At 45.5% G+C, this 24,288-nt stretch overlaps 1 protein-coding gene across 1 annotated transcript; it reads left to right on the forward strand.

Annotated features, from left to right (window-relative positions):
• The first annotated feature begins 14,763 nt into the window (after positions 1 to 14,763).
• Positions 14,764 to 21,405, forward strand: Kcne3 (potassium voltage-gated channel subfamily E regulatory subunit 3). Its single transcript, XM_051192348.1, has 2 exons — positions 14,764 to 14,822; positions 20,683 to 21,405. Exon 2 carries the CDS (start codon positions 20,711 to 20,713, stop codon positions 21,038 to 21,040), a length of 330 nt encoding a protein of 109 aa, XP_051048305.1. The 5' UTR covers positions 14,764 to 14,822; positions 20,683 to 20,710; the 3' UTR covers positions 21,041 to 21,405.
• The last annotated feature ends 2,883 nt before the right edge of the window (positions 21,406 to 24,288 follow it).

The following is a 24,288-nucleotide window of genomic DNA, read 5'->3' on the forward strand; positions in this document are numbered from 1 at the left end:
TTCTTTCTTTTCATTTTTTTTCCCCAAGGCAGGGTTTCTCTGTAGCTTTGGAGGCTTTCCTGGAAGTGGCTCAGTTGATCAAGCTGGCCTTGAACTCATAGAGGTTTGCCCATCTGTGCCTCCTGAGTGCTGGGATTTAAGGTGTGCCCCATTGATTTTCTTAAGCAAACTATTCCCAGGCTCTGTAACAACTTTCCCTCATGGCAGTTGGGTCTTTAAGAATGGAGCTATGGGGGTTGGAGAGATGGCTCAGCAGTTAAGAGGCAGTGAGTTCAATTCTTAGCTCACGTGTCAGCTCACAACAGTCTGTAACTCCAGTTTTAGGGGATATGACACTTTCACACCAACGCACATAAAATGTTTAAATGAATTATATTTAAAAGAATAGAGCTGTGACTATCTTGTTTCCTTCATATCTCTAGAAAAAAACTACTGGCATATAGGAGACCAGTCCTAAATACTGAGTGGCATTGAACTGTTTAAAGTCTCCCATCCTGGGCTAGGGGATGGCTCAGAGGATAAAGGGCTTGTTGTAGAAGTGTGATGACCTGATTTCAAATCCCAGAACCCACATAGAAAATGTCAGGGTAGTTGTCCTGGCTAATTTTATGTCAGCCTGACATAAGCTAGAGTCATTGGAGAGGAGGGAACCTTGATTGAGAAAAGGCCTCCATAAGATTGGGTGGTAGGCAAGCCTATAAGACATTTTCTTAACTACTGATTGATGGGGAAGGGCCCATCTTTTGGTGGGTAGCACCACCCTGGGCTAGTGGTCCTGGGCTCTATAAGAAAGCAGACTGAGCAAGCCAGAAGTAGCATTCCTCCATGACTTCTGCATCAGTTCCTGTTTCCAGGATCCTGCCCTGTTTGAGTTCTCCTGACTTCCTTCAGTGATGGACTACAGTGTGGAAGTTTTAAGCCAAATAACCCTTTCCTCCCCACCTTGGTTTTTGTCATGGTGTTTTATTGCAGCAATAGATACCCTAAGTAGGACAGAAGTACACATTTGTTCTTCTAAGATTTATTTATTTATTATATATACAGTGTTCTGCCAGTATGTATGCATGAATGTCAGAAGAGGGCACCAAACCTTATTACAGATGGTTGTGAGCCACCATGTGGGTGCTGGGAATTGAACTCAGGATCTCTGGCAGAGCAGCCAGTGCTCTTAACCTCTGAGCCATCTCCCCAGCCCCAGAAGTACACATTTGTAAACCAAGCACTCCAGTGGTAACATGGGAGAAGAGGCAGAAGAGAAACCTGTAGGGCCAGGTTGCCTGGCAAATGCAGTTGTAACAGCACAAGATATAAGACAGAAAATAGAAGATGTTCTCTGACCTCCACACACATACCATGGCAAGTATACACACCCCACACACACACACACACACACACACACACACAGAGAGAGAGAGAGAGAGAGAGAGAGAGACAGACAGACAGACAGACACACAGACACACACACACACACACACACACACACACACACACACACACACTGTCTCCCATGCTGCTCATCCGGGCATCAGCCCCAGCTTATGTCTCTTTAGGTCCATGTCAGTAACCTTAGGTGTGGATAGACCGACCAGACCACAGCAAAACGTTATTTCCTGTCCTGGACTTGAGTGGCACAAACCAGTGTTCATGTATTACTGCAGCCTTGCAGGTGTGTTCTCTTTGGCTCACAGGATTTGTGTGTGTATGTATGTGTGTGTGTTTATGTATGTATGTAAATGTATTGCTTGCCAGCATTAAGAAATGGGTCTTATGATTGAGAATTGGAAGCTAAGACATTATATTCTCCTTACCTCCGGGACTACCCTTCTTTCTTATCCAGCCCATGTGCTGACATTGACTTCTGACTCCCAAAGGGGTTTGGGTTGGTGAAGCCCAGACTAGATAGTCCAGTGCTCTGAGACACAGCAGAGCGTAAACCGTGAGGTCACAGCACCAGTTCTGTGCTGCAGTCATGGAGAGGCCTTTGAAGAGGGACCAGGATGTCCACACGCATATAAAAATCACTTAGTGTCACTAGTCATCACTGAAATGCAAAGCAGAACTACAGTGAGACACTCCCTCGATCCAGCTGCATGGCTAGTGTCGAAAAGACAGGGTAACAAGAGTTGTGAGGATGCAGAGGAAAGGGACCCTTAGATGCTGTTGATGAGATTGTAGATTAGAATATCCATTACATAAAATAAAACACACAGAAAACAAAACAAAACATTTTCACCTGACTCAGCATTCTCACTATTAATTATTGTATTGGTTACTTTTCTGTTGCTGAGATAAAAACACCATGACCAAAAGCAACTAATAGAAGAGTTTATTTGGGCTTATGGTTCCACAGGCACAAGAGTCCATCGTGGCAGGGAGCACAGCAGCAAGAAGCAGGCATGGCAGCATGAGCAAGAAGCTGAGAGCTGCCATCTCAACCGTAGATAGAAAGCATAGAGTTAGAACTGGAGGTGTCTTAAGACTTTTCATCTGAAAACCTGTCTCCAGGGACAGACTTCCTGCCTCATGGCCCTCCTTCTAAACCTCCTCAAATACCTCCACCAACTGGAGACTAAGTGCCTTTAAATACTGGAGCCTATGGGTGACTTTTCTGATTCAAATCACCACATGTATGTATACAAAATACACGACATTAGTATGCCACCGATATGCTCACTCTCATGCTCACACCAGCACGGTTCACAAAAGCCAAGACGTGGAAATGGGAGCAGCCAAAGTGATCACTGGCTGATGAGTGGATGATGTTAATGTGAATGCTATTACCCCTATAAAAGGAGGGGCCCTGTTATCTGATGAATCTGAAGAACATCCTTGAGTGCAACAAATCAGATTCAGAAAACCAAATGCTAGGTGGTCTCGCTTGTATTTGTATCTTAATTAAGTTTCTTTTTTCTTTTTCTTTCTTTCTTCCTTCCTTTCTTTCTTTCTTTCTTTCTTTCTTTCTTTCTTTCTTTCTTTCTTTCTTTCTTTCTTTCTTGTTTTTCTCAAGACAGGGTTTCTCTGTGTAGCTCTGGCTGTCCTGGAACTTGCTCTGTAGGCTAGGCTGGTCTTGAACTCACAGAGATCCGCCTGCCTCTGCCTCCCAAGTGCTGGGACTAAAGGTATGCGCCACCATGCCAGGCTCTTAGCTAAGTTTCTATTGCAGAAATAAAACACCATGACCATGGCAACTTATATAAATAAGAATTTATTTAGGGCTTATGGTTCCAGAGGAATTGGAGTCCATCACCAATATGGTGGGGGCGGTTACAGCAAGCACCAGACATGGAGGCAGGAACAGCTGAGAACTCCCATCTCCAACTGGAAACAGGAAGCAGAGAGAGCAAATCAAAGTGGCACAAGGCTTTAAACTCTCAAAACTTGCCCCAGTGGCATACTTCCTCCAAGACCACACCTCCTGGGCCTGCCCAAACAGCTCCAGCTGGGGACAAAGTATTCAAATGCCGGAGAATACGGGACACATCTCATTCAAACCATGGAGGTTGTGACTGAAATCATTGTCACCGGAGGCAAGGGAAGATGGCAGAAGGGAAGGAAGGTGAGACTAGTCTTTGGGTGGGGGCAGAGTAGGTTCTGGTGCTCTGTTTTTGCATGGTAAAGTGATTACAGTTAATGTAGTGTATGTTTCAAAATCTATGGGAGAGGATTTTGGGTGATCTTACCACAGAGAAATAATATTTAAGGTAATTATGTTTTTTATCCTAATCCAATCAGTATACAGTGTATATGTACATCAAAGTATCACATCGTACCTTATAAAGAGGCACAATTATTTTCATTAGATATAAAGCTTAATATATATATATATATGTATGTGTGTGTGTGTATATATATATATATATATATATATATATATATATATATATATATGAGGCAGAGGCAGGCAGAGCCCTGTGAGTTCAAGGTCAATGTGGTCTTCATAGTAAGACACTATTTCAATAAATAAATAAATAAATAAACTTAATAAAATAAGAGAATCATGATTTACTTATCCTGATCCCCAGTTCAGGGCCTGGTACAGAATAGATTGCAGGAAGTTGTATAATTATTAATATCCATATTTTTGGCTCCCTGCCCTCTGGACACAGGATAGGAATGCACTTCCTGATACCCTTGAGTTGGGCAGAGCCAGGTAATTTGTTCTAATAAGTGAGTTATGGATAGGGACGGCTTCTCAGTTGTCTGTTGAAGCACCAAGTGGCTGGTGCCAGACTTCAAGGTTCTCTCCATACGGAACAGGAAATGGTAACTTTAAAGAGGTGGCTGCTTCCTGGGAGACTGCAGTTAGCAGAGCCTCACTCAATGCTGAGCACAGACGGCTCACCTAAAAGGTGTGTGTGTGTGTGAGGGGTGTCAGTTACACGACATAGACTCATTTAGCCCCACTACGGTGAAGTGTTTGTTACTTGGGGCACTTGTATCTGCAAATATAGGAATCTACTGTGACATAAACAAAAACAAAACATCAGGGCACATTTAATCATAGCACTCAGGCCAGCCTGGTTTACACAGTGAGCTTCAGGCCAATCAGGGTTTCATAGTGAGACCTTGTCTCAAAACAAAAACAAAAAGTGAGAAGTTACTGGGAAAGGTTCCGGAATCTAACAGTAGTGCAGCAGCAAAGCACAAGAACAGGGTCAGAGCGGAACCGGAAGGCTCTGTGATGAAAACTCCCGGAAAGAAGCCATGTCTGCAGAGGCCGCACAACTTATTAAATATCAATGACCTGTGGAGATTGGAGTGTTGAAGGTTTGTCCGGAGTTAGCTTTAGTACCCTAAAGAGCTATTCCTTGTCCGCCTCTGTGTTGGACCTAACAACCTGCTACTTGCAGGTAATGCCAGACACAACGTTCTGACAAACACATATTAACTTAAAGCCCATTATCCACTGACCAAAAGGTTAAAAATGGTATCAGATAGCATCTGGGGCCTATAGCTGCAAAGCCGCAGCATAGCTATAACTCTGGTGTTCCTTGACTAATGGCTTTCTCTGTTCTGTTACCATGAACACTGCATGAAACTTTTGCATGTAGCATTCTCTCTCATTGTTTTCTGTGTGCTTCAGTCCAACTTCCCCTATTCTGCAGTCCACATCATAGGACTGGGATGGGATCTAAGACTGAGCAGGTCAGTGGGTGCCAGACTCCAAGGTTCTAGAGATATTGACGGGACAGAAGGCAATGGGTAAGATCCACGATTGGAGAAGAAAATGTTTTGTTTTTGTGCTTGTTTTTTCATGGAGAAGGTTTATTGTGGCTCACAGTTCAACATGGTTTCACCATGATGGGTTAATCAAGTTGGCAGGAGTGTAATGCACACCCACAATCAAGAAGCAGAAAGTGGTGAATGAATACTGCTGCTGCTCAACTCGCCGTCTAGTGGGTTAAAATGCCTCCAAGATCATACAGTTAGTCAGGGGCAGAAGGCTGGTCTCTGAAGGGAGTGGAGAGGGTCCTCCAGCAGTGGGTGGGCAGAACCAGGGAGAATGGGGAGCAGAACACTGGAGTTTAGCAGAGGTTGGATCTGTGGCATCATGTCAGGCCACTGGAGCAGATCCCTGACTCTGCTTCCTGCCAGGACAGATCTCACCTCCGGTTTCCCACTGGGGACCTTCCTCTAGGAAGGAAGCTGAGCAAGAGGAAGATATGCAGCACTCTGGCTTTCCCCTGGAGAAGGCCCCTCTTGTTTGCTCAGAAGCTTTTCCTCATGTGTAAACAGATTGTCCAGGGGCTGGTGGGCCAGTGCTGAGGGTACAGACGTGACTGGCTGCAGTTAATGGTCTAGGATCTTGTCCCTTCAGTGAGGCTGACCAGGAAACCAGACAGAACCAGTTCTGGGTGCATGACCAGGAGTATCTTGCTCCATACAAAAAAAAAGCCTCTCTTAAAGTTTAATGTCAGTTTTCCCCATATTGTTATGTGGTCTTTATGATTATATATAATTTTGTTTGTTTTATTGTTTTTTGAGAAGATCTCAATATGCAGCCCAGGCTGGTCTTAAGTTCAATGCAATTCTCCTTCCCTAGCCACCAAAGTATTGAGATTATGAGTGTGTACAACCATACTTGGTATATGATTGTGTTTTTGAATGATTTAATTTTGTTTTACTAAAAATTTGTATTAGTTCTTTATTTACCCAAGTTTGCTATGTAGCAGTAGATGAACTTGAACTCCTGATCCCCCTGCCTTCCCCTCCCAAGTGCTTGGATTATAGGAGCCCACCACTAGGACTGGCCCTCATCAGCTTTTTAACAATACATATACACAGAATAAAAATTTTAATATTGCATGTACACAGAATAAAAACATAAGGGTAAAGCATGTTGAAATGTAGGTATTGTTCCAGTCCCTCACCCCTGTAGACTCAGCCCCCTTCCCTGAGAGCTTACTGGACAGTATTCTTTACTTGTTTTAGAATATTTACAAAAGTGTAAGCATATGTATATATGTGTTTATGTATGTATAAATGAATGCATATATGTGTTTATGCACACCCTTTCTCACACAGTAGCACATCAAATGCTAGTCCTCTGCTTTGGCTATTGCTTCAGATCCGTACATAAAGAACATTTCGCTCTTTTAAGGGACCATTTAGTATTCCATTGAATGATTTTCCATGTCTGTGTTTATTTAGATAGTTCCTAGTGGAGACATTAAGGTCATTACTAATATTTTGCTTTTAAAACCGAGGCTGTGGGGTTGGGGGTATCACTACTTGGTAGAGTGCAGGAGCTCTGTGTTCATTACCTACCACTGCAGGAAACCAGGTGTGGTGGAACCTTCGTGTAGTCCTGGCAATCAATAGGTGGAGGCAGGAGAATCAGAAATTCAATATTATCCTCCAATATACATCAAGTTCAAGGCTATCCTGGGCTACAAGAGACCCTGTCTCAAAAGAACAACAAAGAGACACTAGACTAAGGCCATAGTGTTTAATTCTTCAAATCCCCAGAACTATGAACTCCTCTATATGAGAGACCTTCTGATTCTGGTGGCTTGCTAATTGGCTTATTTGTTTGAACAGACTTACTATGTCGATCTGCCTGTCTTTACCTCTTGAGTGCTGAGATTAAAGGACTGTGCCACCATGCCACTGCCTTCTGTTTTTGTTTTATAGCCATATTGCTATCCCAGAGGAGGCAGTGGTGGTTTAATAGCTTGCATGATGAGCCTTCACATTGTCCTTTTGCTGATCTGCATCAGTGTTCAGACTGTGAAAAGGGAGCCTTACTCACAAAGTCCAGATGCAGAGCACTTCCTCCTGAGTCAGCCCATTAGCACTGTGATGGAGTCTAGGTCCTTATACATGGTAAGCAAGGACTCTACACAAAGCTCAACCCCAGCAACACTTTGACCTTTCATTTGTGTCATTCTTTTTGAGACAGGAATTCATGTAGACCAGGACCACAGCTTGAATTATCCTTTTCCTCCATATCCTAGGTACTGGATTACATGCCAACACAATTATGCCTCTTCTCCAGCCTCCCCCCACCCCACTTTTTATTTTTGGCTTCTTCTCACTAAGCTATCCTTGCTGGCTTTCAACTCATTTTATAGCTCAAGCTGGCTTTGAACTTGGATTTTCTGACTTTGGTTGTCTGAGTGACTAGGATTAAGGGCCTATACCACCAGGCCAAATCATTGTTGCATTCTTTGTGTGTCCAACACCATCCAGAGTGTGAGCTCTGCTGCCGGCATGGTAGCTGTGTGCCTGTGGCTTCCTCATTCCTAGCCTAGGGCTTGTGCAAAGGAAATGCCTGGAAGTGGTCTGCAAAATGAGCAAGTGAATTGATTCTCAGGTGGCTTCTCGCCAAGCAAAACACTCCTGACTCTTCTATTTTCATCAGAGATGGTTTCTAGATCCCAGGACAACCATCAGCAGGCTTCTGTTGGCCAATGTATTCCCCATCTGTGCTGCCTGCAACTGACAGTAATGAAGTCTGTTGGCCTCTCCTGTACACTGAGGGTACAGAGATGGGTCAGTTCCAACCCTTTGCAGGAGTCACAGCTTTGTAGCACATCTGCAGACAAAATGAGCACTCAAGTGTTAAGTGGTCAGAAACTACCAGAATACAGATGAAGTGATAAATCTAGAAAGGCAGAAGTGGGTGAGAAAGCCTCAGTGTGAGACTGAATGGATTAGAATTCCGGGTTCTAAATTAGAAGCAAACATTCATAATAGCGCCAATCCAAGAGAATAGTTTAAGCTACATGTGTTGTAATCTTAGCATCAAGAGGCAGAGGCAAGAGCATTACTATGAGTTTGCCTGCTCTACAAAGTGAGTTCCAGCCCAGCCAGGGTTAAACAGTGAGATTATGGTCAAACATGGTGGAACACACCTTTAATATCAGCACTCAGGAAGCAATCTCTGTGAGTTCAAGGCCAACCTGATCTACATGGTGAATTGAGATCCTGTCTCAAAAGAAAGAGAAGAAATAAGGATAGGAAGGAAGGAAGGAAGGAAGGAAGGAAGGAAGGAAGGGGAAAAGAAAATAGTGAGACCGTGTCTTAAGTTTAAAAAATGAAGTCTGGGCTAGGTGTTAGGCATAATTATCAGGGTCTCAAATAATGGTATTAGGACTAGCTCTTCCATCTACTCTTAGCTTGGCTTACCTTGGAACTGGCTTCACTCCATCCTGCTAAGGGTACACCTTATCTAGCCATATATTTGAGCCTCCATTTTCCTAATGCATCCATCTCCTCATGCATGACCCATATGTGATCAGGTCCTTGACTGAGGGCCTTTTTCTGGGAGAACCAAATTCACTTCTGACATATCCATGAAGTAGAACCTTAGTCAGGACCAGTGCTTTGGTTTTTAGTGGCCTTGTGTGGGTTTACAAGTATTTAAAAACTCCAAGGCACTGCCCACTGTGGGTGGAGTCATCTGGGGGCTGGTGGTCCTGGGTTCTGTAAGAAAGCAGACTGAACAAACCATGATGAGCAAGCCAGTAAGTAAGCAGCACCCCTCCATGGCCTCTGCGATAGCACCTGCCTCCAGGTTCCTGCCTGCTTAAGTTCCTGTTCTGGCTTCCTTCAGTGATGAACAGTGATGTGGACACTTAAGCCAAATAAATCCTTTCTTCCTCAAGTTGCTTTAGTCATCACAGCAACAATAATCCTAACTAAGGCAATAGTCTTTGGGGTGTTTTGCCAGCTGTGCCTTCCTTGGCCTCTCAGAACCCTTGACCAAGATTTCTGTTTGGCAGGTAATGAATGATCCTGAAGCTTAAAGTAACTTGGTCCAGGGCTCAGAGCCAGTGATGTCCTCAGCTGGCTTTCCCCTGCACTGCACCAGTCTTCACTGTCTAGGTGGCTTGATTTTGCCTGTCTGTGTTTAGATGTGCTTCAGGAAAGACAGCCGCATCTGTTGCTTGTTTTCCAAATACCTGATGACTCTTGAGGTGGATAACTTGAAGCACCTAAAAAAACCTTTACTTATGATCCAGGGGCTCCCACATTGCCAGCCTTAGAGTGGAGCCCCCCACCCCCCTGCTAGGGCATATTTTCAATCAGTTTGGAGATTTAAGAGGTCAGGGCATTCCTTCCCACATCAGAGGGCACTGTTCCTAAGAACAGGGATTTTAATCGGAGTGATAGTGCAAGGAAAGGGAAAATAGATGGGAATGGAGCCGAGGGGGAAGGGGACACCTGATTTAATGCAGGAGACATTCTTGTTCTTTTGTTTACAGTTATAGGGTATAGGTTATAGGGTACAGTTGGAGAAAGGGGGAGAAGGGTGTCCCGCGTGGGGGTCCCAAAATTAGGGACCGCGTGGGAGAGCATAGCAGGTTCCATAGCAGGCGAGGGTGACAGAGATGGAGGGAATAACAGGCCAGGCAGACAGAACTTGAGTGAGAAGTTTATTTAGAAGGGGGAATGAGGGGAAAGGGAAAAGAGACGTGGAGACACCAGGAACAGAAGAGAAGAGGAGAGAGGGGGGTGGTGAGGAGAAGAGCAGGGAGCAAAGAAAGCAAAGAGCAAAAGAGATCTTTCAAAGGGGCCCTTTGCACCTGCATGCAGGCCAGGAAACCATGGAACCCTGGGCTGACCAGGGTACTGCCTGAGTGCATTCTGCCAGGTGATGGGGCAGGCTATAATAATGCCTGAATCCTTACAGACCTTGCTGAGAGGAAGTGTGTCCAGGCAGAGAGAATAACACAGCCAAAGGCCTGGAGGAATGGCCAGCACATGGGTGCTTTTGAAACTGAAGGTTGTTGTGGTCTACGCACACAGGAGGTGATTCAGCCCCTCCTCCCACATGCTTTAGCTCTCTTACTCCCCCTACTGCATCCCCTCACCCCCAGCCCCAGCCTGTTGTCCTTCCCCATGCTAGATCCTTCTGCTTGTCCCTCCGGTGCCAGTATTCCCTGCCCAGCACCCGCCTCCTTGCTCGGGAGCCTGCGTCTGGGTGGAGCCAACAGGAGGCAGTGGTAGAAAGGACAGAGAAACTTGTATTTATTGCAGCAAGGTTGGTTGTAGCTCCAGCCTGGATGCCTTCCCCACCGTTGTCCTTCATCAGATTCTTGGAACTCTCCATCCCCTCCATCTTTCCTTCTCTGGCTGGTTTCCCTTCCTGCTGCTGCTAATGAGGTGTACTGCTCTGCTCCTCGCTGGTTTCCTAAGCCCTCATCACACTTTTCAAACTGCCCAGTGTCAGGTGTCACTTGTTTTCTGCTGGGACACCATGTGACACATGGCCCTAATTCGTAGTCAGAGAATGGACAGAGTCCTGTGGAATGCTGGGCAAATGTCAAGAGTTATTAATCTTCAAATCATTTCATTAACTGTTCACCCCTTCCCAGCCCCAAGCATCAGGGTCTAGGATATCCAAGATACCTAATCTCTATTCTGCCTCTAGTTGGTTGGAGTCATGGATTGAAAATATTCAGGGAGGGGGGTGTCCTGATTTTTTTTTTTTTTTGTATTCTTTCTCCCTCCCTCCCCCCTTTCTTTTTGAGGCAAGATCTTGTGTATTCTAGTCTGACCTCAAATTTGCTATATAGGCAAGAATGACCATAAACTTCTTGTCCTCCTGTCCCTAAATTTCCAGTGCTAAGATTATAGGTGTATTCTGCCATGTTCAGTTTACATGATGCTGGGTATGAACGCAGGGCTTTGTGCATGCTATAAAAGCATTTTCCCCACTAAGCTAAATCCCATTTGTCCCAACAATACACGAACTCTTTTTTGTCACATTCTCTAAATAATACAGTACAAAGCCTCTTTACATAACGTTTATATTGTATTATGTGTTGGCAATTATCTAGAGATGATTTATCGTATGTAGGAGGATGTGCACAGACCATCTAATACAAAAGAGTTGAGGATTTCTTGGTTTTCAGTGTTCACATGGTTCCTGGAACCAGTCCTCCACAGACACTGGGGGCTGACTGTAGCTAGAGGCAGGTCCACTTGGTGCAATCAAGAAATCCCCCCTGGCTGGGCACCAAGCTTCTAAGCTGTGGACAGGCCGCATTCATGCTCTCCCTACCTCTTCAGCCCTCTCTCCCACTTACTAGCCTCTCTGGGAACACTATGGTAAAAAGATGGGGAAGGCAGACCCAAATCAGCACGTAATTAAACAAAAAGGTGAATTGAGATCCATGAATATTACTGAGAGACAGAGATTGAGGGGGAGCCAGAGTTCCAGACTGTGTCATGTAAGGATGAGTGAATTGTTAGACCTGGGAATCTGAAGCTAAGAGGATTTAGCCTAAAGGTTGAAAAGTACCCTGTTGCTCTTCCAGGCTTTCTCCAACTCTAGCTTTTCTTGGAGAGTTTTCCTTGAGAAAACAATGGCAAGTGATTTCCACGGCCATAACCATCATTCATTCATTGGTTCATTCATTCATTCATTTGCTCAACAAATTCATCTTACCATCTACTCTGTGAGCAATTTGGTTCTGGGAATGAGTTGGTATCCTCCAAGAGTTTTGTCCCAGGGTTGGGGTCAACAAATAAAGTCGATAATACAAAGTTCTGGGTTAAAGGGAAATACTGTAGAAGCACTAGAAGCAGTCAGCTTTAATCCCAGCAATGGAGGATTAGAGATGGTTGAGGGAGTGGGCAACCATAAGCAGGGTTAGAGTATACTGGGGCTTGAGACACTTGGCATCATTGCCAACCTTAGACCTGATGAGGAAGAGAAAGGGGTGACTATAGGAATGGAGATTCAGGGAGAGTTTGGGGAGAGCCAGTGGGGAGAAGGAGCCTCAGATGAGGATGCCACCAGAACAATAGCAACAGGGCCAGTGAGATGGCTCAGCAGGTACAGTCACTCATCACCAAATCTGCTGACCTGAGTTCACTGCCCAGAACCACGTGATAGAAAGTGCTATTGACAAGCACAACAGAGAAGGGTGTTAAGGAGTAAGAGATGGAAGGGATTTGAATTTGGAAATAGGGCGGTTAAGAAAGGTCATCACAAGGAGGTAGCATTTAAGCTAAGACTTAAAGGCAGTATATCTCTAGGAGAGTCTTTCCTCCATATTAAAGTTAGCTCATCCTAGTCTCCATTCTCTCCTTCACACTTCTCATCTTAATGGAAGACCCTGCCTCTGCAGATGAAGGAGCTCCTCTCACAGGCTCCTTGGGGTAGAAACTGTCTACTCCTGCCCTTTCTCATCCTAGGATCAGTGTCCTTCCTGCACACATCCCGAGAGCCAAGCTTTGGGCATCTTGTGCACATTAGCCTCTTAGGAAACCTGCACAGCACAGTGGGGGAAATGAGGCAGCTCAGACCCTTCCCAACAGCTACTTGTTCAGCTGCCTTCTCTAAATGAAAGATTGGGCTTTCGTGCTTCCAGTGGGTGCAAAGACAAAGGGCAGGAGGCAGCTTGAGATGTGAGTTGGAGCCACACTCCTGCTTTGGAGGCAATGAGCTCCCTTCCTGAAGTGGAGCTGGATAGTCAGTCCCCTGACCAACAAAGAAACAGAAGAGGGTTCACTAGGTGAAGGACTAGAGAACTGTGAGTCCTTCCAGCTTGGGTTCTACAATGAAACGATTCTAGAACTCTAAGATGGTATGAGTCAGAATTTCTGATTCTAAAATGTTGGGACGGAAAAGCACTAACAATCTAACTGACTGCCCAGCTCTCAACAGCTATAACAACAGTCCTATGCCATGAATGGGGAGGGAGGAGGACTTTGACTGAAGCAAGGCCGTTGACCCAAGGCTAGTCTTTTACATTCTTTTTTCAGATTTATTTGTCCTATGCCTATATACCACATGTGTGCCTGCTACCTGTGGAGGTCAAAAGAGAGCATTAGATCCCCTGGAACTGGGGTTACAGATGTCTATGAGATACCATATGGGCACTGGGAACCTAATGGGGTCCCTTGCAAGAACAACAGGTGTTCTTAGCTGCCAAACCATCTTTCTACCCCTTGTGGTGTGTGTGTGTGTGTGTGTGTGTATTTTGCCTGTGTGTATGTCTATGCACCCCCTGTATGCCTGGTACTTCAAAGCTAGTCTTAGGCATCATTTAGGATTGTGTTTTTTTTTAAATATTGAGTTCTGAGCTCCAGATCTTCTGAATCAGTGTCTCTGGGGAAGAGCCCGCAGCCTACTTTACTGAAACAAGCACCCCCTTGGTTTGTAGACTGGAGACTAAGAGGGCACCCCTAGGTGGCCAGGAAGACTTCTCTGTGGGGTGGTTTCCAGATTAGGGCAGAATGGATAGAAACGTATGGCCCAGAAACAACACAGCAATGATTATGTTCTGAAGGAGATTAGAAATTATGCACAAGATGCCTACCACATGGCAGCCCCCCCCCCCCCGGCACTTTTTAGATAATCATATCCTAAAATTCTGTGATTGACATTAGGTGCCTCAGAAATACTGCAGCAGATCTTTGCAAGGGTGTGTGGGAACTCATCTGAATGTGTTGTGTAGCCCTCTGCTGGTAAAAGGAGCTTGAATAAGTGGCCCCTGAGAGGCTGATCCCTGGTTCTGTCATTTTCCTGTTTATGGCTTTGTGGCCCCTATTTCTCAGCTTCCCTTGGCTTCTCTTGATTTACGGACGTAGCCTGCAATATCACCAGAAACAAGCTGAACGAGGACCCAGTGGTTGGAGAACCGTGATCTGGGGCAGATACCAGTTAAGATGTGGCTGGACACAGTTGGTCAGGAATGTGAGTGTGAGTGACTGTGAGAGGAGGCACCTGCTGGAGAGTAGTGCATTCTGAGTCTCAGCTCTGATACTAACTTGCTTGGTGAGTGCAGATAAGGCACCTCTCCAATTTGGCCATCTGCAAGAAGAAAGGGTTTGTGTTAGAAATCAGATGTTTTTCCTGGCTATTCCGGTTTTAGTATTTTGGATTCTGAGAACACGTCTGACCCTACCATAAGCCTGTGAAAAACATGTTCAAGAACGGTGGTACCCATTGTGAGGAAGCCAAGGCCCCAGTAAGGAGCTGCCCAGTGCTATGGAACCAACCGTACAGGTGCTACACCCAACTCAACCAACGCACAGCGATTGGTCTGGGTTTCTGGAGATCAGCTTTTTTCTAGGTTGGCTGAGACATAGCGGCACAAACGAGAAAAATTCGGTCTCAGGTCCAGGAAGCAGGCGGTTTCCCACACCGGGTAAGGCCAAGGAGCTGGGCGGAGGCGCCCCAAGCTAGCCAGAGCTGAAGCTGGAGTTCTAGGGCAGGGCGGGGCCGGGGGAGGGGGAGGAGGGGACACGCTGGGAAGGAAAAAGAGAACTGAGAGCCAGTAGGAGTGCAGAGCTGTGGGGGCAAGAAACGCAGCTGGGCATCATCGATTGCAGAGCTCACCAGAGACAGATCCCAGAGGCAGGTAAGGCACACCCAAAGGGTTGGAAAAGTGCAGGGGTTTCCGTCTCCCCGGTGAGGGTCCAGGATGTATTTTGACAGGGAGAGCCCGATTTGGAGTGCTGCTAAAATACCGAGTGGATCCTCCCTAGGGAGAAGAGGGAGCACAAGAGAGTCCAAGGCTTAGCTGCTCTTGGAAATCGTGGGAGGTTCGCACATGTCCTCCCAGTATTCCCTCCAGGCAGCAAAAGCTCCTCCACACCTACAGACAGGCACGAGAACACCTATAGGTCTACAGGGCGCGCTCGTGGAAATAACATTCCAGGAGTCAATCTTGCTGGACCAAAGAAAGCCGCAGGCTCTGCACACCTGCCATGCCCATTCTATTCCACTGTGACTGGCCCTTTGCGACCAGTTCCTGGGAAAGTCTGGAACTCCTAAAGCATCTTTTGGGGCTAGTGGCAGGTCTAGATTGGAAGGCAGTCAGGCGTCTTGGTTTCTAGTTTTCAGGTAATGTGAACCTGCCAACCATGGCTCTTATGACACCACCTGTAGAATGGGTTCCCTGCTCCAGCTGCCCAACACAAACAACACTGGGACGCAGGGGGACGTTTGGGAGGTCTCTGATCTCAGCCCAGGGAGCAGTTCCTCTTAACTCTAATTCCTGCCTCCTACTCCTCATTCATTTGCATGTGAGGAAATTGGGCTCCTTATCTAGAGTCTCTTCACCTCTATTTCACTTACAGCTATGGAATAACCTCATTCTCCCTGGCACTCAGCACCCTTGTCAATTCCAAATGGAGGGGAGCTGTGCTGGAGTTGTTAAAAACTGCTTTTAAAGTCTGTTGACGCCTTTAGATGAAAATCAACAAGCAACTTTCTTCTCTTCACGCTCCTCAAGGCACATTTCTAGCTTTGTAATGTGGGGGTGTGTGAAGTGTCTTCTAAGAAAGAGGCCACACAAGACCAAGAACCCCCAGTCTACACATGGCTACACATACTGGCCCAGTAGGGGGCAGAAACCCAGATCTCCCCCTCATTCTCATACTGCAGAAGGGCACTTCTGAATGGCAAGGGTGACAGGGCTCATCAGAAAGGGCAGGAAGCAGTAAAGGAGGCTAATACTTGAGATTCACAAAGAGTAATAAGACCCCCCCCCCCCGTGGTTTCTGTGGAGGGTAGGAGGGCCATGGTGGGGAGTGGCACATAGGGTGACTGTTCTTGATGACTGGGGTGAACTGAGGTGTGGAGACTACTAGAGGAACAATGGGAGCAGCCTTCCCAGTAATGTTCTCTTACATTTGCTGTTTCTAAAACACTTTCTCACCTATTGTCTCTTCCAGTTCTCAGGAGGTGAGCAGGGCAAGGGTGATTGCCTCCATCTTACAGATGTGGTTCAGAGGAAATAAAGCCAGTGTTCAAGGTCACACAGCCAGACATAGGCCAGGACTGGGATCATGAAAGGCTCCCTTGAAAGGCAAGATCATAGGCTGGGACTGTGTGTGTGCAGTTTGTGGGTGTGGATGGCCACACCTTACGTAGGTACACAGGGAAGAGTGTTGCAAAACCATTTACTGGTATTTGGGGACCAAGAATGTTTGCCCTTTGGATAAATGGGTTCGGATCAGATGCAGGAAGTGTCTAGGCTTCCAAAGGAGGCTCACAATTTCCCTCCCCTGCCCCATGCCACCTAATCAAGGAGCCTCCCTTTTCCTAAGGCAACCTGTCTTGATCTAACTTGGAGTTATTCCTACTATGTTTTTTTTTTCTCTTCAACCATTGGAAGCTGTTTCTATGAATCTGTTGGGGAAAGAGTTAAGGGGTTGGGGCTCTCTTATAGAAAAGATATTGATTCACTTGTTCTCTTATCCGTTAGTGCTTGCTATGTAAACAGGCCTGGAGAATAAAGAAATGCGTGAGGTCCAGTTCCCTGTCCTGAAACCTCCAAGCATATGTGCATGAAAGCTCTGGGCCTACCTGTATACTCACCCACAATGGCTGAATAGCATGATTTTCTAATGAGGCTGTTTTCAAAACACCCCAGTGACAAACAAGAAGAGACACTAGCTAGTTATTGAGTGGGGGAGGGGAGTTGTCTTGAGAAAGGATGAATGAATGAATGAAGCACAAGAAATATCTGCTAAATTCATGGCCTGGAGCTTACTGTCACGGGCACTGGGAGGGCCATTGGGAGACGGAGCCAGTGGCAGGGACACATCCATAGGAGTTTGACAACTGTTAGATTTTTTTTCAGCTTGCTCAATAGCTGTTAGTCTTCATTCCAAGCCAGCCCATTGCCTTCTTCAAGCAAAGGCCTCTCTGAGTCAGGAACTCATCCTGGGAGCTTGTTAATCAGTGACTCTCCAGGAGATGGAAGCCAGAAGTGGTCCTAGGGAGCCAGTCTGCCCCTTCTTCAGCTCTCTGCTTCTCCTAACCCCAAAAGCATGCTCAGTACTTAGCGGCTTACTCCCACCCAAGCCCAGCACTTAAGAGTATGTAATATGCCCTCTTTGTTCCTCCAGTCAGAGCTCCAAATGTCCAGAGAGGCTCTGACTAGAGGGTCTGATGGGTGAGAGGTTGTTTGACTCTCCACTTCACACTGTCCTTCACTTGCTTCTTACTCCCATGTCCCACACAAACTGTCTCTTCCCCCGGGACCAGCCACCCAGGCAGGTAAGATGCTAGTTGGTCCTCAGTTTATCTAGGCTGGAATGTCAGGTATAAGTCAATCCAGAGATCAGGAATATCTTAACCTGCCAGGAAGACTCTGTAGCCTTCTCTACCTTGGGCTTTGAAGGCCTCTAGAAGGCTCCTGAAGGCTGCCTCCACTAGCCAATCCAATCTCTCAATATCTCACAATATGGCTCTGTTATTCATACTGTCACAGGATGTTTGAGCTGACTGTGACCCCTTCATTTTACAGACGCACATAGAAGTTGAGAGGAAAAAAAAAAAAAAAAAAGGAAATCACATGCCTAAAGTCACACAAGTAGCAGCTGGACCAAGACAGCTGCCTGGGCTTCCATTTCCTTTACTGTAGAATGAGGACATTTAGCCTTAATGAACTCTGAAGGCCCTTCCAACTCCTAAACTACACAAACCACCATCTATAGAATTTACAGCCATGCTTTACAAAGTGCTCTGTAAGGACATGTTCATTTTAATTATTTTATGACATTTATGAGGGGGGTTGTGCACGTGGAGGTCAGAGGACAACTTTTAGTAGTTGGTTCTCTCTTTCCACTGTGTAGATTCCAGGATCAAGCTCAGGCCATCAGAGTTGGCAACAGGTACCTTTACTCACCGAGCCATCATGATGGATGTCCCACTGGAACACATCCATACACTATGGATTTGATTAGGGATGCTCTATTTATTTCTATGAAACTGCAGACTGGCATTTCACCACTCAGCTCACTCTCTTGGGTTCCAAAAATAATCTTCTAAGGTGCCAGCACCCTGGCAAAGGAGATTTTAGGTTATGCCATTGGCTAGTCCACAGGTTAAACAGAGGCTTCCCACCAAGCCACCCAGTTAAGATGCTGTGAACCTGGGATTGGGAGACAACAATCAGAAGTTGGTTACCACATAGTTCCTGTAGAGACAACTGTAGGCAGGCCTAGGCCAGCTGTTGCAGGAATGGGAGAGGAATAAGGGTGGGGTCAGAACCTACAGAAAGATGATTGCACAACCCTTAGGAACTGACCTTAGGTAGTCCACCCTTGGTCCTGAGGTTTGTGTGTCTGGTTCCTTTTTTTTTCCTTCTTTTCTGCCTCCTCCCCAATCTCTAGCTCTTGGCTTTCCTGTCAACACCAAGACTCTGGCTGTATCCAGAGAGGCCAAGGAACTGGGGAGAATCTCCACAAGGAGATTCTCAGAGATGTCTCAGAGCCAGCAGGGTTTCTGTACTGTTTGGTGAGTTCTCCAGATCCATGATGCCTTCCCTGTGCCCCACCAGTCAAACCCCCTTCCAATGAGGGATACCCAAGAAAACTGACCAGCAACGGGGAGATTTCACCCCTGCCGTATGGAAGCTTTGGGCTTCAAAAACTGAATGAATTTGCTTCTCAAAATGGAAAGCATATTAATGTTCTTCCATGCAGTGGGAGAGTGCATATTTACAGCAAGCTTGGGAAGCATAATAGCCTTACTAGTTATAGTTAAAAAGGAATAACTCCAAATGTGCTCTCTAACCCTATCAGTGCATAACTAAGAAGTGTTACCTGTCTTCACACTGCCGTGGCATAAATCTTAGAACTTTGCATCCTGCAACAGAAACTTTATACTCACTGTTCAACAATTTTCACCGATGATCTTTTTTTGATATATAAGGAAGTCATGCCTGTCGGAAACTAACTTCCCTCTGAGTGGGCTTATCTAGATCCATGCTGATTGTCTGTGTCTGTCTGTAAATATGTCTGGGGCTTTTCCTCCAGCTTCATGTTAGTCATCCTCTCCCCCAAATCCCTATCATGTCTCACATCTGTCCCTGTTTCCACTCTGGCATGCCTTCTACCCTGGGCCAGGACTCAACAGCCTGTTTCCAGGCATCTTAAGACCCATGTCACTGGCCTGCCTCAACTCTCACCCCTGCCAGGCCACATAGCAGCCACACAATTATTTGGAAGCACAAATCTGCCCAGTTTACCCTCTTACAATGCAATGGTGTCTTTAAAGCCAACTTCAGGATCAAGCTCCAACATACAGAATGGCACTCCAGTCCCCTATGGCTTGGCCCCATTTGTTTCTTCTATCCCACATCCTGTTTTCTCCTTCTGTCCATCTTCTGTTCTAACCTCTGTATGTGACCTTCCATTCTTCTAGATGTTTTATGTACTGTCTTGTTGATGTACCTTTGTTCATCTCTTTCGAGCCCTTGCCTTCTCTTAGCCCTGAGAAGTGTTAATCATTTTAAGTAACTCTTTTATGTAGCTCCTGGGTTGTTACCTGCATCATATTGGGCTGGCCTTGAGGGTGAGGACGGGGTTTGAGCTTTCTCAAGGCCCTAGCAGAGACTCTAGTCCAGGAAAATGATTGACTGAGTAACTCATTGAATCATTAATTTCACTGTGGTGTTCCTGCTTGCCACTGGTCTGTGTGGAGGAAAACTCAGTTTTCTTGCCTCTTACATCTTAATTCAGGAAGTCTATGTTCTTCTCCTTCCTTCATCCAGAAAAGAGCACAAGTACTAGATGGCAGAGAACCTCAAAGGCCTTTTATGGAATGTAGGCCAGTCCTGGGTGGCAGGCAGTAGGATGCTACCGTTATTTAGATCCTGCCCCTCTAATTCTTCATAGAGCTGTCACGAGTATTTATCATGGTCAGAACTATTTTTCTAAGGAGAGACCTGGTAGGTAATAATCATGTTTGGTACGTATAGGTAATATTAATGTTTGCTGACAGTTATGCTTAGATGAAAGAGAACTTTAGAATCAGCCATTGGATTGTGGGTATTTGGCCTATTAAGGAGTCCTGAAAATAGGTACTGTTTACCACTCCCTGATCATGAATAGGTTACTTAATTGTTTGGGGACCTCCATTTCCCTGTGCATAAAATGGAAGGAATTTGATTAAATAACCTCTAAGGTTCTTGCTGCCTAGTCTAGTCGGTTCATACAGTCCAAGGAAAAGAGAGGGTAATATGGCTTTCAATGGTCAGGAAAGGCTCCATTCCACACAATCTGTGGGATGCTTTTCTGAGTGCTAATGTACAGCAGGGAGGAAAGCAGACATAGCCCATCCCATCACTGAGGCTGAGGCCTAGTCTAGACAGACCAGCAAAGGAGGGCAGAGAAGAGTCATGGTATTGGGGCTCTAACCTAGGTCTGCAAAGTGTGGAAGTCATTCAAGCTGCAGGTAACAGAACCTTTCTCTCTCACCATCAGATCACATTCCAGTTCCTCCTGTACCTCAATGTCTGTTACTATGGAGACTTCCAACGGGACTGAGACCTGGTACAAGAGCCTCCATGCTGTGCTGAAGGCTCTGAATGCCACCCTTCACAGTCACTTGCTCTGTCGACCTGGGCCAGGGCCAGGATCGGGACCAGACAATCAAACTGAAGAGCGTCGGGCTAGCCTTCCCGGCCGTAATGATAACTCCTATATGTATATTCTCTTTGTCATGTTCCTATTTGCTGTCACTGTGGGCAGTCTCATCCTGGGATACACCCGTTCACGCAAAGTGGACAAACGTAGTGACCCCTATCATGTGTACATCAAGAACCGAGTGTCTATGATCTGATGTGAGGTGCCCAAGGATGATGGAAGATTACGATGCCTAAGGATTGTCTTCTTGGGCCTCCAGAACTCAACTCTGGACCCTCTCAAGCCCCAGTGTCTCTATCTATATAAGATGAACAAGAAATTGGTAAGAAATTGGGACCAGAGAGGAGGAGCTGGTAGGCTTGGCCTTGTGGATAAGACATTTTTTCCAGACAAAGATAGGCACTATATACAAGGGGCCCATGAACAATGCATAGAAGTATTGACTGCCAGCGAACAGGAGAAGGGAGATGAAGGAAAATGGAGCAGAAGACACTGAACACTGAATCTATTAATGTATGACCTTCAAACATGATAAACCTTGATAAAAATGAGTAATGCTGATTTTTTTTGTGTTAATTCATGTTTTATTTCTTTAAACAAACTTAACACATGTGCATTTTGCCTTAGCTGCCAATAAGCAAAACAAGTGCCATGACTGGAATCCAGGAACTCTGGTCCTTGTGTCTGGGACTTTTCAGTGACACACTGGGTAAGATCCTGGCCCACAGACCTTGAGGCCAAGCATGGTGGTGCATGCTTGTATCCTAGTGCTCAAGAGGCTGAGTGGGGAGGATTATTTGAGTTCAGGAGGTTAAGACCAGCTGACCCCTGTTCTAAGGGATCCAATGCCTTCTTCTGGCCTCTGAGGCACTAGGTTTGTATGTGATGAATAGACAGACACACATGCAGGCAAACATCCATACACATAAAATAAAAATAAAAGCACCTTTAAAAACGATAAAATAAATGCTTGTGTTTCTTGAATGAAGAAGGCTCAAAAGAGCGCAACCCACAAGCAGCTATGTTAGATTTCTGCAAAAGGGTCTGAACTGGTTGTTTTGAGTTCTTTTCTTTTAATCTCTTCTTGAGGGGAAAAGAGGTGACTTCCTTAAGGACATATGTCAAGGCAAGATAGCAGATTGTGGAGTTTATAGTCAATGGGACTCTAGAGGCTGTGTATTCTAAACACCCAGTAAATGGTGCACTGCAGTGGAGTATAGCTTTGCATGGGCATGTGGAAAAGAATGGAAGTACTCTTGAGAAATGAAGCTAAATAGGTCTGCAGGATTTAGAGAACGGTAGAACTGAAACTACACCCCTGTGTGGCTGCTCTGTGACTCTAGAGTCCCCATCTGCGGAGAAGGCTCAGCTCACACTCATCAGGAGACTTCATTCTAATTCCTTTATTTGCAAGTTACAGACACCCAGTGTGTATTAACATGAGCACTTGGGAGATCGTGAAAGTGTAGCACAACTCATAGGTTCGGACTGGCGCTGCAGAGACTGAGGCAGGGGATCAGGGCCAGAAACTTGTTCGAGTTCACAATGTGCTTTACTACTGAGGGTTGGTAGGAGAAATTCTAGAATCTTAAGCAGCAGATTTAACACTAGTCTCCTGTGATGAAGGCATTTCTGTCAGCCCCCTCTCAGATGGACCTCAGGCCAACTGTGAGGGAGCTGTCTCATAATCTCAAGATATCATTCAACCCATTAGATCTTTGTCTGTATACATTTTGCCCTCTGCTGGCCAAATGTCAGAACATAGTCTTGATTCTTAAAGTGAAATTTCAGTCTCATTTCTTCAACAGGTATTTGGTGTGTGCATTCCACAGGCACAATTGTCATACATAGGTAAGTAAAACAATGCCTACGGGCATTTGCTATACATCAGGTACTGGACTATGAATTTACACATCTTTAATTCAGATTTTAAAATCCTCATGATGATATAACATAGCAGATAATTATTTTTTAAAAAAATCACTTATTTTTGACCTAGTGACTTTGGAACAAACTATTCAGTTATGCCTGTGGCATGCACAGGCCAGAGCTGAAGTTCCCAGAACTAAATGAGAAAGTTATTTGGAAAAATGAGAGCAAAGGCTTGATACCACCAGTGATGCTTAATTTACTAGAAAGAGCACCCAAGACAAGTGTTTAGTGGTAAGGAATGCTTGGCAGGAAAAATGTGCAAGGGACAGAATGAAGTAGACATGGGAAGGAAAAGAGCCAAAGTGTGTGCCAGGTTGTGTCTAGCCTTGGTCTGATGCACAGAGTACTGCCAAATGTGGCTGGGACATACACTATATGGCAGAACATACAGTTCTTTGAAGAAATGGAAACTTTTGCACCCCTAAACTATACATTCCATCATTGTAAGTAACCCTGCTCAGATGGGAAGACTAGAAGAGGAGGTGAAGGGGTTCTGGTCAATGGGGGGCAGTTCTGAGGAGAAGGCTAGCAACCATGGTTGTGGAAGAGAACACTGTGAAATGAACTAGCCAGGATGTGCTCTTGGTTGAATTAGTAACCATTTGATTCCTGGGGAAGGTTCTGAAGTTTGCCACCATGTTGGTTCCACCTTTTGTGGCTCTCCTTTTTTATACCACCTGTTGGTGGTTAAAGGGGTACTTAAAACCCCTCCCCCAGGTATGCTGACATTTGCTTGAGGTCCAGTCTCTGGGGAAGGTGAAACACTAAGCCAATAATAGCTTCACTCCCTGAAGGTGAAGGATTTTACACAGGACTTCATCAGCATCTACCACAGCTGTGCTGGCTGAGAAACAGGAACAGAACATTCCATCTTGAGAGGGCCTCCAATAAGAGATGAGATGGAAATGGATCAGGATGGTACATGTTTGCAATCCCAGCACTTGGGAGGTGACGTAGGAAGATCAGGAGTTCAGGGTCATCCTCAGCTATGTAGTGGGTTCAAAGCTGGCTTTGGCTATTTGAACAGGGGTTCTCAAAACTCAGGGGTGAGGGAAAGAACATGAAACAAAGAACAAAGACATAATAGCACTAAATAGAAGCAAGTGATAAACAAAAAAGTTAATAACAAAAAACATTAATGTGAAGGTCAAAAAGAGGAAAGAGGCGACAGTTCAGTTGGAAAGTGCTTGCCTTTAAAAGAGGCTGGCATGCTGACATGTACTTGAAAGCTCAGCACTAGGAAAGCAGAAGCAGGTAGGTCCCTGGGACTCACTGGCCATCCAATTTAGCATTTTTAGAGATTACCAGGCCAATGAGAGATCCTATCTCACAAAACAAAATGGATGGCATCTGAGAGACAGCAGCCAAAGCTGTCCTTTGGCCTCCACATGTGCCTGCATGTAGAAACATGTAAACCACATACAAAAATAGGAGGAAAAGGAAGTGTTTGTGGATGTTTCTGGAAGAGGAAGTTTAGGAAGACTTGATTAGGAGGTGCAGTAGAGTGTGGTC

This window comes from Phodopus roborovskii, unplaced genomic scaffold (assembly GCF_943737965.1).
Source record: "Phodopus roborovskii unplaced genomic scaffold, PHOROB, whole genome shotgun sequence".
Taxonomy (NCBI): Eukaryota; Metazoa; Chordata; class Mammalia; order Rodentia; family Cricetidae; genus Phodopus; species Phodopus roborovskii.

What these genes read in the sequence shown, in the direction of transcription:
- Kcne3 (XM_051192348.1), top strand. Translation starts at nt 20,711, where the DNA reads ATGTCTGTTACTATGGAGACTTCCAACGGGACTGAGACCTGGTACAAG.